Consider the following 21512-nt stretch of genomic DNA (forward strand, 5'->3'; position numbering starts at 1 on the left):
TCCAGTAGTTCATCCTTCTCCTGGACTGTCTTAAACTTTTTCTGCCACTTAAGTTCATTGCCAGAAGCCTTAGAAGGTGCAGGGCATTTGGGTAGCATCTTAGGGTTTTTAGAAGAACAAAACAAAAAAACACAAGAACACTCAGTGACACACTCGCGATAGCTACACGCAGTAAACTGTTATGATACGGGAATGCTGGGCTGCGTCTGCTGGAGATGCTTCACAGAGCAACAGCTAATCAGCAGCAAGGAGAAATGAATAACGCTCTCGGATTGGCTACTTTCACTATCCCAAGCCACCTTTTCCTCTATGGTTGCTTTGTGTTCTCTCTACAGTAAAGTATTGCCAAGAAAAAGCCATAAAAAAATTGCAGAGGATATTTGCGGTTTCCACTAACAATTATTAGTTAGGTTCTAAGGAAAAATCTGCGAACGACTGAGGCTGCGAACTCTGAACTGTGACTTTGAAGGGGTCTACACAATAGAAAATGGATGGATGATTTACTAGTTATTTTAGGTTTATGACTAAATGTGGGCTCCCTGCCTATTTGCCCACACTGGGCCACTGTTTTGGGGTTATTGTTGTCCCAATGTGAAAATCCCAATTGAGTCATTGTTGGCTGCCCAAAAAGGGCCAATATGTTTGCCCAGGCCCAGTGTCAATTTGTTTCCTGGGTGTGATGTTCAAAGAGCACTTTATTGCATTTGGTTTGCAGTGTTACGAAATACTGTGGTGTTATGATGCCGATTAGTACAGTTCTATACAGTTCCTGATATTGGAGTGTGCCCTGTGACGGACTGGCACAGTGTACTGGGTGCAAACCTACCTTATGCCCAGTCCTGCTTGTATTTTTTAAATTGGATTGAGTCTGAGATGGTTATGTTTTAAACAATGGGGGGAAAAATACAAAAAATGTGACTCTAATTCCTTTTTAACTTGCTGGTTATTAATCAGAAATGCACAATTGTCCTCAGTTTTATTTTTGATTCTACCCGTGATTTTTTTTTTTTTTCACAGAGGAAGGCAAGTTGAATACCAAAGCACTTTGTTGTATGATACAGTATGATGGTTTTCTGTAAGGTTTTAATAAATGAGTGCATGAAAATTCATATATATATATATTTTTTTTTTGTTTGTTTTGCTTTTGACTTATTACTATAGAGAGCTTTACCGTCCGGTTTAACTTGCAGCTTCATGTCGCTTTTCATGGCTGCCAAATTACCAGGGGTAATTTACTGACAGTGACAAAATACCTTACACAGTGTTTAACGCTGAGAAGAATACATCCTGATGTTGCTCTTTGCTAAATTAACACCAAGCTTTTAGCAAGTAGCAGAATCTTCAGCCTAGGAGCTGAAACAATGTCACCGTTCGAGTCTTCAAAAGATCCTTCTACAGGAAGCCACCTGCAACCTTACATGAAAACGAATCTATCCCTTGCCGTTCGAAAATAGTTTTGCAACGTCAAACATTGCTGGAATTTTCAAATAAGCATTCAAACAGCGAAGCGCTCCTAGAAGTTCAGTGCCAATCGACTCAAGAGATACGTGCGTCACGCTAATTTTCAATTAACCTCCAGTGCTGCTTTTGCCCATCCCTCGAAGACCTTCGGGGAAACCACTGTTCGTTTGCACAGTCTGACATCGTTATTCATAAAGCGGCATCCATCCACTCGCTGACGTTAGTCTCCTCCGAAGCTCTGACGAAAACTGCTACTTTAAAAGGAACCGTTCAAAAAGTAAATAAAGAAAAAATTTAGAGTCCTCGTGGTGGAGCGCACTCTGCTACTCGTTCGAGGTTCTTACTTGTGTTCGTCGTCTGTTTCTTCCAGATTCCTCGGTCGTATGAGCAACCAGGTTCGCTTTTTTAAGGTAGGAAACCTACTGGATCGGTCAGCGTGCCTCCATCCCTGTCTCGCTGTCTCTCGGGTTCTCCTCCTCTCTCTCACTCCCTCGCGCCGGCTGTGTTTCTCTGTTTGATGTTCTGTATTGGTGATTAGATAAAAAAAAAAAGGTGTCCGCTCTCAAAAAGCGCAATCATCGATTCCCTAAAAATGCTGCGTGCTGCAGACTTGGAGAGATGGTTAAAGAGAAATTCAATAGCAGCTTCCAATCTTTCGAGTCAAGGTAAATTATGAGCCTTGAAACTGGCTGTTATCCATTAAATAAATGTAAAGAAATAAATGAGAAAGAAAGAAAGAAAGAAAGAAAGAAAGAAAGAAAGAAAGAAAGATTTTGGTAGTAACGGTTTTGTTTAAAAGTTTCAAAACGTGGTCCATTATTTATTCAAGCAAAATTATTAATTGCTGAAAGAAAGAAAGAAAGAAAGAAAGATTATGTTGGAACATTTTTCTTTAAAAGTTAAAAAAAACTAATATAACTGATCTTTTCAGTATGAAAAAACTTGCGAACGAATTGATGTAATTTTTAAATAAGAAAAAAAGAAAGACTTTTTAAAATTAATTTATTTACAATAAACAACCTCCACACAAGAGACGAAAGAATATCGGCGCTTAATTATCCGTGGAAGAAATGTACATTAAATGAACTGTTTTCTCAATAACAAGGCTGCAGAAACGAATATCATTAGAAAATTTACCTTATACAACACTGATAATGGCTAGCTATTGGGATCCGTTTTCGCCCATAATAATAATAATAATAATAATAATAATAATAATAATAATAATAATAATAATAATAACATTGAATGCTGAATTCCTATTAATCTTCTAACTTTATTTGCGGAGGGCATATCTATTGGTGAACCTAAAATCAACAGGCAAAAAAAGGCGAAAACATAAGAAAATAGGAAGGACTCCTTAAACAGACAGACAGACAGACAGACAGACAGACAGACAGACAGATAGATAGATAGATAGATAGATAGATAGATAGATAGATAGATAGATAGATAGATATTATTTGTACCCAGAAGGAAATGTAGTTTTTTTACAAAAGATAAAAAAATATTATAACAAACAACAACAACAACTCCCCCCAAACACATATAGAAAATCGGCCGTGCTGTACTGTATAGCTGCATGGACCGCCAGTGGTGTTTAAGTTTTCTATCTCGTTATGTTTCTAGGCTTGTCGGAAGAAACGCCCATGTAACGCGTCCTCTTCTTTTCTACAGCGATCTCCATGAAGCAGTGAGCGGAGCTGCTTGTGGCTGCTGAAGAAGATGGCTATTCATGTGGAGGGGCTTGTAGCAATCATCCTGTTTTATGTTCTGATTCTTTTTGTTGGAATATGGGCAGCATGGAAAAACAAAAACTCTGGAAATGCAAGTGGGACAGATCGCTGCGAAACCATTATGGTCGGTGGGAGAGACATTGGACTGTTCGTCGGCGCTTTTACAATGACCGGTGAGTCTCGGGGATTGGGGGCGTTAAGGATTATGGCAGTTGCAGTGGGAAAGCCTTTGAATAAACCCTACAGTAAAAAAACACTGGCGAGAGTTTGATTTAGTATCTGTCATGGTGTAGCTGATTATGGCGTGTTTCACACGAGAGACTTTCTGTGGCTTAACTGACACGTGAACAACTGCACAAATGTCAAGTCTGCTGACAATTGTAAAAGTAAGTTTTTGTAGCCTACCAGCAGAAAAAGTGTACTGGAAACCCTACTCTTCACTGTCTTGCACAATGCTTTCGATTAACAATACTAAGTGATTTCAAATATTCTGTGACCCTGGCAAATTTGATTAGAATTTATAATAAATATACATTACTATATTAATTTAGCAGATAACTGCAAAAACATATTGCATATTACATAGGACTTTATGTTTTGTTGGATTCTACTTAGCAATTGCACAATAGAACTGAAGCACTAGAACGTTGAGTGACTTTATAATGGCTAAATAGTCATTATGTAGTGGAGATAAGGACTGGTCACCTTCTCCTTTGGAGTTCGATGTCATAGATGCTATACGACTTACACTCTGTGCAATAATGAATATACTGTACAATAGGCAGGGCATTTTTTAACATGATAGATATAAAGTTAGTAATATAAAATGAAAATAGATAGATAGATAGATAGATAGATAGATAGATAGATAGATAGATAGATAGATAGATAGATAGATAGATGAAAGGAACTATATGATAGATAGATAGATAGATAGATAGATAGATAGATAGATAGATAGATAGATAGATAGATAGATAGATAGATAGATAGATAGATAGATAGCATTCATTTAATGGTTATTCTGTGAACTTGGTTTTTGAGTTGAAAGATTTCATTGCCTACGTAGTTGCACAAGTCCGTACAATCATTGAAATGAATACCATGGACAGCGCAGTAATCTGTCAGATACCACGATCGCTTTAGCTCTGTAAGAAGGAAACTGGCAAAACAGCCTTAAAGGAACACAGCTTCATATTACATTTTGCATTGTCTGTAGTTTTATTTTTCTCTCTTCCCCTTGTTGTGATGTTATGAATGAAACCTTTTTTATAAAAATATGAATATTTTAAAAGAGAAATACCCTAACCTACCGAATCCATCCGTCATATGTTAGTAAGGCGAACCGTGAATAAAATGTGTGATTTAATGTATTTCAAGGATATTTTTTTAAACTTTTCATCGATATTTCTGTTCGCATCTTACATTTAGCGGTCGCGACCTGCCCAGATCTCGGCAGCAACAGGCGCGAAGGAGAACATTGTCCAAGACTGCTCGTGAACTAGAAGTACGCTACCATTTATTTACGAAAAAAAAAACGAAAAGAGAAGAAAAGAAAAACGAATTGTGTTTCTAGACGTCAGCCGAGCCGACAGCGCCTGTTGGAAGATAACATGCTAAACACCCAGATGGCACTTCAGCTTAGGATCGAATGAGAACCCAAGTGCTATGAAGCAGTTATGCTTGCCGGTGTGACACAATTAATAATTTCACATTCATCAGCCGCCATCAGGCTACTGGGATTGTGAATAAAGTACACATCTTTAAGGTCTTCCTGTGTAGTACTACTTGTTGTTATAGACGGTAAAGTGAAGCTCTAACCTTTGAAACCTGAATGGGCTAACCTTTAGGAATCTGAATGTGTATATCTTTGTTTCAGCGACCTGGGTGGGCGGCGGCTACATCAATGGAACAGCAGAAAACGTCTTTTTACCCGGGTATGGTCTGGCATGGGCGCAGGCACCCTTCGGATACTCACTTAGTTTGGTAGTAGGTATGGTCTTTTGTATCCTCTTTTAATTTTATTTTCTTTAAATAACATTGAGTAACGAAGCATGGAATGTTTATGAAAGCATTGAGTTCTCTTCTTGAAAAAGGATTCAGTCAAGCTATGTTTTTCCTTGTTACATTCTGCAAAAAATTTAAAGTACGAATTCTCTTGATATGAGCGATTTATTCATTAACAAAAATGGTGAAAAATGGCGAGACTGTTTAGACTGTTTGAATAATAAAAGGGAATCATCTCGTGTTATTATTATTATTATTATTATTATTATTATTATTATTATTATCATTGTTACTATTGTTATTGTTACTGTTGTAAAATGCAAAAAAAAAAAAAAGTATAGAGTTTTGTTAAATATATTGCCTTTCTAAAAAAAAGATTAAGGCAGGGGGTGATTACTTTATCAATAAAGTTTGGGCACTGAATTTTTACAATATTACTTACTCCCTTTCTTCCAGGTGGTTTGTTTTTTGCCAAACCCATGCGATCTAAAGGCTATGTTACCATGTTAGACCCATTCCAGCAAATCTATGGAAAAAGAATGGGTGGGCTGCTGTTCATTCCAGCCCTAATGGGAGAAATCTTTTGGTCTGCTGCCATTTTGTCTGCACTGGGTGAGTCCATTACAAAATAAATGTGAGTGGTTTGGCTATCTATCTATCTATCTATCTATCTATCTATCTATCTATCTATCTATCTATCTATCTATCTATCTATCTATCTATCTATCAGGATGTGAAAGTCAGACAACCAGCTAAAACAACTCCTCTTTTTAACATTTTTCCCATACAGTGACTGTATGCAAATACGCCATTAGGGGCTAAAGCATTGTACTGACATGAACAATAAAACTCAAAGGGGACAAATCATTCACATGTTTTGATCACACTTCTCCTTTTTAAAGATTTTCATTTTTGATTTGTATAGTACAATTTGTGAATTTTAAGTGTACAATCGTGTTGTGAATGTGAATGTGTGCCAGGAGAGTCTTTCACTTGCTGTGCATATGAATTGGATTAAGTGGTTTGAGAAATGTATCATGGGATATCATATGTATTTGTACTGGAGTGATCCACACAACTCACGAAACCTGGGTTCAAATCCTGTTTGATGTAGCATCACTAAAAGTTTGATGAGCAGAAAGCTTTCAGAACAGCAAATTATTTTAACTTCTGTTCACATGCTTTTACTTTCTATCTATCTATCTATCTATCTATCTATCTATCTATCTATCTATCTATCTATCTATCTATCTATCTATCTATCTATCTATCTATCTATCTATCTATCTATCTATCTATCTATCTATCTATCTATCTATATTGGCTTTCATATCTATCAATCTAGAGCTAGCAATTTCCTTTTACATTTCAAGGCAGAACATTTCATGTTAAAAAGTAACCTTTATAGACAGTTTATTTTAATTATTTATAGATTTTATTCTATTTCCAAAATCCACAACATTACACTGGCAAACTACTCAATCAAACATATAATAGTAACATAACAAATACAATTTACTAAATAGAAATACAAAGAAAAAAAAGAAGCAAGATTCAGCCGTCACCCAAACTATCCATACTGTATGTCTCACTTTCATACCGTACATATTCATTAATGTACTGTACTTTATAGACAGTTTGTCATAGCATCTCTGGCTCTGGGCTCTAAAGCACAAGGTGACCAGTCCAGTTTGCAGCACACTCTTAAATCTGAAGGTGCCAGAGGGGTTCCTCAGAGCATTGCCATAGGAGAACCATTTTTGGTTCCCAAATGACCCACCTACAAGAAGGTTCCAAAGTCACCCTTTATTTATTTAGTCCAAAAGAAGCTCCACACAGCAAATAGTTATGTAAAGATGGTAGCAGATATATGAAACACAAATGATTTTAAAATGACTGTTGTTGCATAAAATACCACCAGCTAAGTCCGGGTTTTCTTAATCTGTTAGTGTCCTGTTAGGTAGCCTATACCAAATGTGAAAGGTTTCAGGTTTTTAGTACATAGTTGGTAATTTTCTAAAGCACAAAGAACCAACTTCATATGCAAAGAAACCTTCCTAAAATGAAATGGTGCTTTGTCACGCAATGACTCTATGAGGAAAAATACAACCCAGTAAAGAAGCATAAGGTGATATTAAAGTACCACTATTACTTAGCACGTACACAATTCCTATATTTTACTATTATCAAGTCATTCAACCTGCCAGTGCTTCAGTCCTGTAAATCTGAATATGATTAAACAATGGTGTCTTTGTAAAACCCTAAGCAGGATTCAATAAAATACAAATCCAACCTAATGTATGGTATCTTTATATTGCCATCCCCTAAATTAAACTACTTTTATTTTGATAACAATATGGGCAGAATTCAACCTGAGTTTTCAGAGGTGGTTCTTTAGAAGTCCATGATTGATTCCTTCTGCTTGCAGTTCTTCATTATAGTTAACTACTTTGTGTTGCATGCATGCACAAATTAATTAAGTTTATGGGGAGCTTTAATATGGTGCATCACGTCACTATGACAGGGAGCAGTGAAGGTCTAATCAACATGCAACACACACAACAATGGCGCTATTAACCTATAATACCATAGCAAAACCCACAGAATTCCTGACCAAGCAAAGCCATCTCAGGTCTCAGAACTACTTTTTGAGGTTACAAAAGCTGCACGGCTCCAGTCTCACAGTCTCTTGATCAGAAATGCTTTGTGTGTTTTCTTTAAGTTCTTGTCTTTTTCTCTTTTTGTTTCCCAGATTTTGTAGTTCCTATCTCAGAGGTTCTCTCTAATTTTGGGTGGACCCCTGTTTATTAGAGGCTAATTCCTATTTAGAACCAAAAGCTTTGCCAAATTTGAATTCTTGCTCCCCTAACTTTGTTAAAAATGACACTGTCAAAATGCTCATTGTTGTGTTATTTTTTGGTACAAGAAGCACACTACCAGTCAAAAGTCTAGACACACCCAGACTGATACATACTTTTAAGATGCAATAAAATAAATTTTAAAATACAGCCAAGGTATTACTAGTGTTTATAGAGGCTATTACTGCTTGAAATTACTGTTTTTTAATTTATTATTCCCGTATGACTATAAATTCCATTTTCAACAGCCATTTCTTCAGTGTCCTAATAGTCAACTCCCTTAGCTTATCTTTAATTAGTCATGTTTTGCATGTTAATTGGTTATTAGAGAAACCTTTGTAACTGCATTAGGATTGCTGAAGCCAAAGGAAACAGCTTTCTCAAGAAACATGTCTGTCTATCGTATGTTTTGGCAACATCTACTCCATGTGACAGACTGACAAGAAACTCGCTTTTTGTATCTATCTATCTATCTATCTATCTATCTATCTATCTATCTATCTATCTATCTATCTATCTATCTGCCTGTCTGTCTGCCTATCTATCTATCTATCTATCTATCTATCTATCTATCTATCTATCTATCTATCTATCTATCTATCTATCTGTCTGTCTGTCTGTCTATCTATCTATTACTGTCTTGAAAGAAGAAGGCAAACTGGATCTAAAAAGGACATAAAAAGAAAGGGACAGTTGAGATGCACAACTGCATAAGACATGAAGGACATCAGATTTTGTAGTGTGAGAAACAAACACTTTACTGATCTTTAGTTAGCTTCTTTTTTAAATACACTCTGAATACTGGAATTATCTGCAGCATTGACAAGATGACTCTGGGATGCTGACCTTAGAAGCTGAGTTTAAAAGAAAAAGCCATATCTGAAACTGGCCAAAAAAAGGAAAGGGTAAAATAGGTAAAAGAGCACAGACTTTACACAGAAGAAGACTGTTGTGGACAACACTGGTATTTAGGGTGTATTTAAGAAAGATGCCAACTGTGGAGCAGTAAGGTGCTTGTTTCTCAAGTGACACACTCTGATGTCTTTCTCCTATTATGCAGTTGTCCATCTGGGCCTTCCACTGCTTTGCCTGTCCTAATTAGATCCAGTCTGCCCTCTTCTCTCAAGACATTAAGAGACACCTTTACACGTCTTCAATTTCTTGTCAGTCCGTCACATGGAATAATCTTGACTTGTTTCTTGAGAAAGCTGTTACATTTTGGCCATATTTGAACTCAGAACTGAACTTTAGCAATGCCAGTACCTTGCAACCCGAGTGGACAGAATAGCAGGTTTGAGTGGTGCTAATGCAATTACAAAGGTTTCTTTAATAACCATTCAGCATTTAAACTTGAATAATTAAGGATAAGCTAAGGGAATTGACCATTAAAAAACTGAAGGAATATCTGTTGTAAATGGGGCTTTTTTGTCAAACTTGAATAATAAATTATAACTCCATAATTCAAAGCAGTAATAGTTGTTTGTAACATCAGTAATGCCTTGGCTGTATTTTTAAATCAATTTACTGGTATCGTAATACAAAATGGTATCAGTTTCAATCAAAAACATGAGCATTTCTGGTTTGTCCAGAAGATTGGCTGATAACAACAACAACATTTATTTATATAGCACATTTTCATACAAAAAGTAGCTCAAAGTGCTTTACATAATGAAGAATAGAAAAATAAAAGACAAAATAAGAAATTAAAATAAGTTAACATAGAAAGTGAGTAAGGTCTGATGGTCAGGGTGGACAGAAAAAAGAAAAAAAAAATTCCAGACGGCTGGAGAAAAAATAAAATCTGCAGGGGTTCCAGGCCACGGGACCACCCAGTGCCCTCTGGGCATTCTACCTAACATAAATGAAACAGTCCTCTTTGTAGTTGGGGTTCTCACGGCGTCACTTGATGTTGATGGTCATACAAACTTCTGGCTTTTAATCCATCCATCATTGTTGGAACATCACGGTGCTTTGAGTAGACGAGGACACCGGAAAAGGAAACAGAAGAGAGAGTAGAGGTTAGTACGGATTTTAGAGCCACCATTTATAGTTATTATAATGAGTTGGAGTATCAGGATTTTAATTACAGTGAAGTTATGAGAAGGCCATGTTAAAGTAATGTGTTTTCAGCAGTTTTTTAAAGTGCTCCACTGTATAGTAGAGTGATAGTATTGATCAGTAGGGTATCTGAACTTTTTAAGTCCTCAGGGGCCCGCATGGCTACAGATTTTTGCCCCAGCCCATTTTTCAGTCAGCCTGTCATTGTTTCCTTTAACTGATCTAATTGTTTAATTAGTTCAATCAATCAATCAATCAATCAACATTTATTTATATAGCACATATTCATACAAAAAAATGTAGCTCAAAGGGCTTTACAAAATGAATAGAAAAATAGAAGACACAATAAAAAATAAACATAAGTCAACATTAATTAACCTAGAATAAGTAAGGTCCGATGGCCAGGGTGGACAGAAAAAACAAATAAAAACTCCAAAGGCTGGAGAAAAAAAATAAAATCTGTAGGGGTTCCAGACCACAAGACCGCCCAGTCCCCTCTGGGCAATCTACCTAACAAGTCAAACAGTCCTCTTTGTATTTAGTTGACCATTGTTTCCTTTTATTTTACATTTAGAAATGTGCAGAAATGTCAGATGTACACTTACAGGAAATTAGGACACATTTGTAGGTTTTCTGTATATTTAAATACTCACTTTATTATTATTATTATTATTATTATTATTATTATTATTATTATTTTCATGGAGTTTGCTTTCTTGATTGCATCTGAGATCAGACAATAACAGTTGAGCACAGCAGGCTCTGGTGCAAATGACTTTGAAAGAAGCAGCCCCTTCAGTGTTACCCACATACGTGCTTATTAGTAAATAATTGTCTAAATGACCAGAAAATGTAAGCATACAAAAAATATTTTAAAGGAATAAGAATAAATTATTACCCATCTAACCAGGGGTGGATCTACCATCAGGGCCTTGTGTTTGCAAGGGGCCTTTTCAACAAGAAACCTCAATAAAACAATTAGGAATCTGCGAGTCAAAATAATCAATGAGGACTCCCTGAGCCACCCTATGGGGGAGATAAAGCAATCAAGTCTCACACAAAAATCAAAAGGGAGAAATACTGCGCTGCATTAAACAACTCGATTGTTGTACGCTGCTTTGTTAAGTGTATGATCGAGTGTTAAGAAGCTAAGTCACCCAGGGGCCTGAGGATTTCTTAGTCTGGCCTTGCCTCTAACGTATATAAATCTCTGCTTTATTCAGGAAAAATATAGAATAACCAGTTTGTAATTTCTGAAAAGTTGAAAAAATGTAGAAATTGGGAAATAGTGGCTTGGTTTATTAAGGTAGGGGTCCAATTAAGAGAAGAAGTGGGTTAGGACACAGTAGCCACAGTCGGCCCTGAGGACTGAACGTTGAAAGCCACTGGTGGGTATCATCATCTAGTCTGCTTATCCTTCTATATAAAAGCGGTCGGGATTGTCCTTCCGTCCCGTGAGTGCTACGCAGGCGCGGAGTTTCACACGCCCGTCCATTTTGCAATGCACGATGGGATTTGTAGTTTCGTTTTTCCAGGTAAAAGATGATTTTCTACTCCAGACTGTGAGATATGTTCTTCTTCTTTCTTACTATATAAAAGCAGTCGGGATTGTCCTTCCGTCCCGTGAGTGGAAAGCTTAGCGGTATTCCGCTTATCACAAACTTACTACTTGCAGCTTGTGGTGAAGCGACGTGATGTGAGCAGAGTTCTGGTGCTCCCATTGTTCCCTTGCTTTTGTGCGCGATGCGCTGGAAAAATAGACAAAATTATGTCTTTGGAAATAATTAATGTTGATGGAGTACAAATGCCTCACCTCATAGTAAATATCAGGGGGGTTCAAAAGGGCGACCTCAATATAGAAAAAAAGTTAAAATTTCATCACAAAAATAACAGAAACTACGAGTATTAAAGTAATACCGCTCAAATGCAATATAACCAAATTAATGAGTTTGTATAAAATATCAAATTGATCTACATATTGAATTGCCTTAAGAAGTCCATCCATCCATTTTCTAACCCGCTGAATCCGAATACAGGGTCACGGGGGTCTGCTGGAGCCAATCCCAGCCAACACAGGGCACAAGGCAGGAACCAATCCTGGGCAGGGTGCCAACCCACCGCAGGACACACACAAACACACCCACACACCAAGCACACACTAGGGCCAATTTAGCATCGCCAATCCACCTAACCGGCATGTCTTTGGATTGTGGGAGGAAACCGGAGCGCCCAGAGGAAACCCACGCAGACACGGGGAGAACATGCAAACTCCACGCAGGGAGAACCCGGGAAGCGAACCTGGGTCTCCTAACTGCGAGGCAGCAGCGCTACCACTGCGCCACCGTGCCGCCTGCTTTAAGAAGTGGTCAACTTAAAAGTTGGTCGCCTGAAAAGGCGGGTGAGCCTAGTTCTATAATAAAGTTTGTGTTTCTCTTTTTAGAATATATTAGATTATCTTCAGAACACAAAATTATGACTTTGACCATTTGTATCTCACCAGTATCACCTCACTCCAAATGAACTGGGCTTATTCAGTCCAAATCCAGAGTGATCCTTTTCAGACACATACAGTAACCCTGGGCATGGTGTTAATTAGGGAATCCATTCCTGGATGGGTGTATCCATTCCCGGGAATTCGGGAATCCCGCATGTCATTACCAGGAATCCCGGGCTCCCGGGGATGACACAGTGCACAGGCACCTCACATGTGAACGGTTTTAGAATGACCGACACTTATTTTTAACACAACTGCTTCAATATGTTGAAACCAATAAAAGATTAACCTTATTACAAGCAGTTCATGCTGTCATATAAGTACATGTATCTAGTTAGCTCTGGTAATAAGAGCGTAGAAAGCACAACGTGTCCAGCATGTGGTCATCCAGGCGAGAGCGCACTTTCATGCAGAGTACACCAGCCGCTGAGAAAGCATGCTCTGCCTCCACTGAAGTAGGCGGCACATTCATCAGATACTGATACACTTGTTCTAAACAATGCCTGCACTTGCCGTTGCTCTGAAACACCGCCATTTCAGCTTTTACTGATGCATCCAGTTTCTTTTCATCAATCTGTGATGGCAAGTTTCTTGGCACAGATAATGTGGATGCAACAGACTGATGCATTGCAATTTCAATGAACTCTGCCCCGTCCCGGCATTCGTGAGCTGCAGAGTGCAGACTCCTCCCAGTCCACTGTGCTCAGTCTTAGTCAGAGCCGGGAGACTGACTGCTGCTGGTTGTTGTTGACTGAATTAATGAGCAACACACTACACCGTGGGCCAAAAAACCATGCCACTTAATTATTATCAACTATAACTCTGTTTTTTCTTGATCAATTTTTACACTTTTACACGCTATATATGTGAGCTTGGCTATTCCCGGTTTCCCGGGAATTACAGCAGTTTCAGAAAAATGTCCGGGAATCCCCTAGTGTTAATCCATTGTAGCGTCTGCTTACCCACATACCCCACTCACTCACACATACTCAACATAAGATTCCCAAACCCACTCAGTCCATTTGAGGGTCACATTGAGGCTGGAGCTTATCACAGTCCTGGTCAGGACACTGGATGATTAAACAGTCAAACTCACACACCACCACATTCCTTCATACCATGGGCAGTTTTTGAGTTTCTAATTAAAAGATGCAAATTTTTCTCTGGGATGTGTTGCTGAAATCCATTATGGGAGTGTCATCTATTTTTAAGAACTCTTTAAAAAGAAGGTCATAATGGGTAACTGCTACTGTCTTACAGATTCACAAACCTAGCACTGAATCTCATGCCCAGTTTAGGTCCATTAGGTGTTTTCTTATTCTACCTGTGTCCTCATATCTCCACATCCACATAGACGTGCAGGTTAGGTTAACTGTTGAATCTAAATTGGTCCTGTATGAGTGTGGGAGTGTGAGCCTTGTGATAGACGTTGCAAATTTCAGACTTGATACATTTTTTGCTGATTTCAGAAATTGTTCCCATCCGTATCTCTCTATTATAATATAAAAAAGTCTTGGGAGATGAGACTTTTTAGAGACAAGATGTGATCTTTTGAAGAGAGACACTTTCACATCTCTTGAGACAAGACTTTGTGCCAAAAGATTTAACCACGTCCGAGGCCAGAAATAAAAGACAAAGAGTAGATGGCAAAGTAGAACATCGTAAAGAATTTAAAAACACTGGTGTGATACACATGCAGAGTAGGTTAGAAATAATGGAAGTACGAAAATTCGAAAGTCTCAAAAAAATGGTAGTAAAAATCACATTAGTGCAAACAAATGGAAATTATTACTCGGTGAAATAACAGAACAGTGAAAAGGGATCGAATATATTGTTTGCATTTAAACTTTAAGTCGGAGACTTGTAGATCATCTAATTCATGTTGCCATCAGGGAAAAGTAGTGTTTACTCCCAATGAAGAGGCCTATCTGTGAGTATTAAAAGATTTGTTGTTTGGTGAAAGTGAAATCCCGCAAGAGAAAATTTCAAGCCCCGCAAGACAATACTTTATCCAATGAGATTTAAAAAAGTCCTGCCCACATCTAAAACATTTACAACCCCGCACATCGTGCAATCATTTCTCATTTGTGTGACTGCTATTGTCAGACACAGTTCGTGAAGAGAGAAAGAAACGATATTCACTCACAGGCAGTTATACGTTGCGTTGTCACGATGTAATTCCAAACACGGAATCAAAATTCAATGTGTTATTGACAGAAATTTAAAAGCGAAAAGAGATCAAATATATGGACATAGGTGATATGACAGAAGTATGTAAATATTGTTTGGCTTTAAACTTTAAATTAGAGACTTGTAGATCATCTAATTCATGTTGCCATCAGGGAAAAGTAGTGTTTCTTCCCAATGAAGAGGCTTATCTGCGAGAATTAAAAGATTTGTTGTTTGCGAGCAGCAGTGACGTGAAGTTGCTGGCGCATAGTGCAGGCAGAGGGTTGGTGAGTGAAGCCCCCTAGTATCCATCCATCCATTATCCAACCCGCTATATCCTAACTACAGGGCCACGGAGCCAATCCCAGCCAACACAGGGCTCAAGGCAGGAAACAAACCCCAGGCAGGACGCTAGCCCACCACAGGGCACGTGCACACACACACACCAAGCACAATTTAGAATTGCCAGTGCACCTAACCTGCATGTCTTTGGACTGTGGGAGGAAACCCACGCAGACATGGGGAGAACATGCAAACTCCACGCAGGGTGGACCCGGGAAGCAAACCGGGGTATTCTTACTGTGAGGCAGCAGCACTACCACTGCGCCACCGTGCCGCCTATAAGATTATCTAATTCTTGAAGAAAATAGAATTAAAAGCTAAGTGGTTGATTTTTATTATGTGTTGTAACATGGCTTGAAACAGAATGGCACAGGCAGTTGGGGTACCAGCCGAGTCACTCCATTTATTATTACCAGAAATGCACACAGCAGCAAAATGAAAACAAAAAAATGGTTCTGTTTAGCCTCACTTTAAAAATAATAATAATAATAATAAGACATTTTATTTATATAGCGCCACTCCCATGCTCAAGGCACTATATCTAACATTGGATACAATTGTTTTCCTGAATAGAACAATGAAACAGATAACAAAGCATTAAATAGAATAAAGTACAATAAACCAGAGTAAAATACGAAATTCAATACTAAAAGAAAAACCTAATTTGTGATATAACAGACACATAAGTTATCCTGAGCACCTGGACAGAGAGGTAAACTGAAAGAAAGGGCAGAATGTTAAGTTAAGTTTAAAGCCTCCTTAAACAGATGAGTTTTAAGTTGTTTTTTAAAAAAATGAATGGAGTCAGCTGATCTAATTAATTTCGGGATGTCATTCCAAAGTGCTATGGAGCTGAAGGCCCTGCTGGCACCCATAGAGTGCGGGTTAGTGTGAGGCGCAACAAGATTACCAGAATTAGAGGACCTTAGTAGGCGAACAGGAGCATTAGTGATTTAGAAGGTCACTGATATAGTCCGGTGCAAGGCCATTCAAAGCTTTGTAGGTTATTAATAGAATTTTATATTCAATCCTGTTAGACACAGGGAGCCAGTGAAGGCAAAGCAGGATGGATGTAATGTGCTCGCTGTTGCTGGTTCGAGTAAGGCCGGAGTTATACTTCACGCGACACGACGCATGCTGCAGCGGACGCTCCTGCTACGCAAGCGTTGTAGCGTTCATACTTGCGCGCATACTTTACGTAAATCTGGAGGAATCCACCAGGTGGCAGTGTGAGATATTATCACGGTGAGAACATGTTCGGCTTCTCTGTGTTGTGAATTGCCTAGAACACCTATTAAATTCTGATGACACCTTATCGCAATATCTCTGAAAAGGATGTTTATTGATTAAATATATCAATCCAGGGATGTGTCCATTCCAGGAAGCATTGGGCACGAGTGAGAAACAGTCCCTTGACGAGGCCTCAGCTCATCGCAAGGTGAATACAAGCACACACATACACTAGCGTCATTTTAGCGGCACCAAATCCCCAAATCTGCATATCTTTTGAAGGAAACCGGAGTACAGTGTGGAATACCAGCAACATAACTCCCTGCGAGACAGCAGTGCTATCGCTCCGCCACCGTGACACCCCATGTGTGTAATTATTCCCCCATGTGTGTATTTATTAACAGTATTCATTATTTAAACAAAATTATATGTAAAATGTAACATACACATTTTAATGCATTTCATCATAAAAGTGATATCAAGTATAAATCTAAAGATTCTAAATGTGCAGAGAGTTGGAATATCATACATTTAATTTGTTCTGTTTGGCGATCTATTGCTGCTTTCCACTGCAGAAGCAAAATGCGGACATACAGATGCATTCGTGGAGCTTTTATATTCAAGTGTTGCATATTCCCAATCGTAATGACACGATACATTTTAAAAGTCTCTCATACCATCTTTTGTGCCATCTGCTGTCAGGTCCAAGAAGCTCGTAGCGATTAAAAACTGGGATGACGTTTACGATCGTCTGCTTTAATGATAAAGTAAACTACGAGGTTAAAGTGGACATTTCGAGATTAAAGCTGAAATTTCCACTTTAATCACAAAATACACGTTTTCACCGTGTCCTTTATTTTTTTCTCAGTGGCTCAAATATAACGCTATACATTATGTTGCTGTTGTTAAGTTGCAAAAATAAAAAATAAAAAAGACATATATAAATGACACGATACATTTTAAAAGTCTCACATACCATCTTTTGTGCCGTCTATTTTTTTTTTTATTTTGCAACTTCACATCGGCAACATAATGTATAGCGCTGTATTTGAGCCATTCATCAAACAGCAAAGCGCACACATCGATACCCGAAGGATCTCCATAGAGGCTTGCTGTCACATGTAGATAGTAAACAGAGACTCTGACATCACGTTCCGACTTTTAGCACACTGCACCCCCCGACTTTTTGCTGGTACTGCAACTCGCGCACGCGTCACGTTAATTTCTGAGGACCTGCTCAGAGGACGCATGAAATGAACGCTGGGAACGCGTGGCAGCCATGATGCGGGCGCGTACGCGTTCTGAACGTGAAGCATAAATCGGCCCTAAGGACTCTTGCAGCAGAGTTTTGAATAAGCTGGAGCTGTGATATAAGATTAGAAGGGGCACCTGCCAGCAGCGAGTTACAATAATCGATGCGGGATGTGATAAAAGCATGAACAAGTTTCTCAGCATTAGAAAAGGAGAGGAAGGAGCGAACACGTGATATGTTACAGAGGTGAAAATAAAAACGTTTCTTAATGTGGTTTATGTGGGCAAAATAAGTAAGGGAGGAATCAAAAATGACACCAAGATTCCTTGCATCAGAAGAACGTCTGATGAGATCACCGTCAAGAGTGACTGAAAAGGAGCTCATTTTCTTTAGTAGCGCTTTAGTGCCAATTTGCAGCAGTTCAGTTTTGTTGCAATTTAATTTTAAGGAGTTCTGCTCCATCCAGGTTTTAATTTCACTGAGGCAAGTTGTGAGCTGAGAAAACTCTGATGAAGTTGCACTTTTGACATTGAAATAGAGTTGAGTGTCATCGGCATAAATATGATAACTCAGTCCATATCTACTAATAATATGGCCAAGGGGAAGCATATAAATACAGAAGAGAAAAGGGCCGAGGACAGAGCCCTGAGGAACTCCTTGTGCTTTGTTGAGTAGCATTGTGACTTGGTATTTGGACTCTCTGTTCTCCTCTTTCAGTGGTCAACGTCTGACGCCAAGCTCATTGGTTATCTGATTTTTATACTGTCAGTGCCGGAATGGGGCAGAGGCTTCTCTAAGGTGTGGGGTGGAGCTTGTTTTCTTCTTTTGATGGCCCTTTGATGCTACTGGGAAAAAGGCGATATCATTAGCGTCAGCAGCACCTGTCATCCCAGGGTGAGACCGCTTAATTTTCCAGAGCCAGGTAGGGGGCCTCCAGGCTCATATGTGTGACGGTGTATTGATTACAACTAGGCCCTTTAATAATTCTTTAGTCTTCCATTCAATTGTCTATTCCAATACATAAGAGTTTTAATAGATTGATAAGAATGTATGTCGGGTGCCTCATTATCAGTCAAATATTTAATACATTGTATATGCTGTCTTACTTCTGCTTGGTATTCATTGTACCTTCTTGCATCATGCCTCAACATACAGTATGAATTCATGTAGCACAAGCTGAGTATGAGAGAATGTATTATACATGTTCATTCACTAAAATGAACTTCAGCATTGAAAATTCATTTGCATTAAATCAACATGTCTGCTGCCGGCAATGAGCTCAGCTCACAACAGTCAGTCAGTAGTCAGTAGTAATCACACCACAGAGAGAAATCTTAGAGAAAGCCACAGCATTTCTGTAATATCACCTGCACTACTGAAGATCCATTTCCCTTCCCTGATTAATTGTTTGGAATTAACTGACACCCCTACAATATTTGATTCTAGAAACAGCATGCTTTATGCGTGCCAGGGGGCACAAGTATTTCTTTATAAACATATAATTCACCACAATTAATTGGAGGCTCCCATCATGTCTTGTGAAAAGGCCCAGCTGTTTACTGATAACTTGGTTTACATAAAAGCTCAATAATCTGAGCCGATGTTAGTTAAACCCCATATGGAGCCCTAGGTGAAATGTCCAGATCATGAGCCTCTTGTTATTAACATGGTGCACCTTAGTGTTTATAGTGTTTGACTTTAGCTGAAAGGTCTGGAGTGTGCTCCCCTTGAGTGTTATAAACAGCACGCCCCAGGTCACTATGTCCTAGGCAGTCACCTAAAGGATTTACCGGCTCTGATCTGAGCTGTGATGCTCCTCAAGTAATTATTTAGGGTTTTTTGGTTTCTATATGGCTTTAAAGAGGGCACTTATTACCACCCCCAAACCCAAATTAAGTCATGGAGGCCAAAAGTACACTAACAAAGCTTTTATTATCACAAAATGTATATTAAATCACAATGGTACTGGGCCATGGTGAAAAATGAAACCACCAATGTGTAGCATCCACCTGGATGATGTGACAGCAGCCATTTTTCTGCCAGTATGCTCACCACACACTATCTATTATTTGGTGAAGAGGTGTGAGAGATTGTTTAACCAATAAGGGACAGGCGATGACTAGAATGACCAGGCTCTGGTAGGAAATAGAGCTAGGACATTGGGATACACCATACTCTTTTTGAAATATGCCCAGGGACCTTTTATGACCAGAGGTTCTTCGCTTTACATCTCATCCAAAGGGCATCACCAAGTTTTTCAGCACTGTCCCCATCACTGCACTGGGGCATTGGGATTCACACACAGTGTAAGCATCCCCTGACAGCTTTACCAACTCCTCTACTGGCAGCAACCCAAGCTTTCCTAGATGGTCTCCCATCCAAAGTACTGGCCAGGCCAGAACACGCTTAGCTTCAGATGGATTACCTGTTGTGTAGTGTAGGTGGAATGGTTACCTTAAGGTATCTCCTACTTCTTCCCCTGCTCACTCCTTCTGCATTTCTTTTTTCTTTGGCCCAAGTCTCCTCCCGACTGTTAAGTTCATTTCACCTGTAGAAGGAAGATTCTTTTGTGCTTCTTAAAGGATAAGTTTAACATTTTTCAGGTTTTGCTTCACAAGCATGGTATATATTAATTTGGCACATACAATTGTGTTATAGAGTAAAACATTGTTTAATAAGTTATAAAAAATACCTTGCCAGTTCTTGCAATTTACAATAGTTTTTGTCACTCTTTAATTTAATATTGTTTTTTATCAGTATGTGAATTTCCCCTTGGAATTAATAAAGTATCTATCTATCTATCTATCTATCTATCTATCTATCTATCTATCTATCTATCTATCTATCTATCTATCTATCTATCTATCTACCAAATATGTCAATTTTTTGAAGCAAGAATGTTATTGGATATTCATCCACTTCTTGACATTGCACAAATATATTAAAACAGTTTATCCACATCGCTTCAGACTAGACTTTTAAAAGAAAACGAGCAAGATTCAGCCATTTTGAAACTGGATCTGCACCTCATCCTAGTGAATTTCTCTCAATCAGTGATAACCTTTTTCCACCCTAAGGGTGTGGTCTCCTTTAGCTTATGTTGTGAATACCACAACACACCAATGTTAATGAAACTACTACTTTCAGGATTTTTGTAGTCTGGTATCACTGCATTGTAGAGTCTCCATCTTGGAGTTCCAATTAGGTCAAGTTAACTTATTCGACAATACACGTCATTATTTTAGTCAGATAACTCCACTCACACAACCCTAACCTTAACCATAGTGTAAATGGGTGGAGCTCTGGAGGTCTGCAGCTAGACTCTATCGGTGCCTATTGGATTCAACTCCACCTACTTGGACCACCCACTGGAGTCAAGTCCACATACTTGGAGCTCCAAGATGGAATCTCCAGGCTGCAGAGAACTATAGTTGCTATTGTGCGGTGCAAGAACAGACGAGGTATTTTTAAAATGTATAAAAAAACATTCACTTTAGAACACAATTTAATGTGGCAAATTAATACCAGGGACTTTTTCATTGAAGGTGAGAGGAGTAGTAATTGGTCATGTCTGAGAGTGTCATGTGACTAGTTCGGTTTGGCAAGCCCCAACAGTTTAGTATAAGAGTTGTTACCCTGTGGTGAAGCTGGCAGTGAAACTTATAAATTGCACCAAAGGGGAACAACGTTCTGTCATACGCTTTTTGTGGGCAGAAGGTGTACAGGGAGCACAAATTCATCTCCGCATGTGTGCTCAGTATGGGGATAAAGTTCTCTCTCGTAAGTCATCTATGAGTGGATTGCAAAATGTTCGAAAATACTAATGTGACAGATGCAGAGTGCTCCGGATGTCCAGCTACATATAATGATAATGTGACAGCAGCGGTGCATCAGTGGCTACGCGC

The 21512-nt window shown here is 38.7% G+C and overlaps 1 protein-coding gene across 1 annotated transcript in view; it reads left to right on the forward strand.

Annotated features, from left to right (window-relative positions):
• The first annotated feature begins 1458 nt into the window (after window positions 1-1458).
• LOC120522836 (high-affinity choline transporter 1-like) overlaps window positions 1459-21512 on the forward strand; it is a 51744-nt gene continuing 31690 nt past the window's right edge. The window contains exons 1-4 of the mRNA XM_039743526.1: window positions 1459-1871; window positions 3139-3370; window positions 5077-5190; window positions 5661-5816. Of these exons, the coding sequence (XP_039599460.1) occupies window positions 3187-3370; window positions 5077-5190; window positions 5661-5816 (454 nt within the window). The 5' untranslated portion in view covers window positions 1459-1871; window positions 3139-3186. The remainder of the gene's footprint in view (window positions 1872-3138; window positions 3371-5076; window positions 5191-5660; window positions 5817-21512) is intronic.

This window comes from Polypterus senegalus, chromosome 2 (genome assembly GCF_016835505.1).
Source record: "Polypterus senegalus isolate Bchr_013 chromosome 2, ASM1683550v1, whole genome shotgun sequence".
NCBI classification, from domain to species: domain Eukaryota; kingdom Metazoa; phylum Chordata; class Cladistia; order Polypteriformes; family Polypteridae; genus Polypterus; species Polypterus senegalus.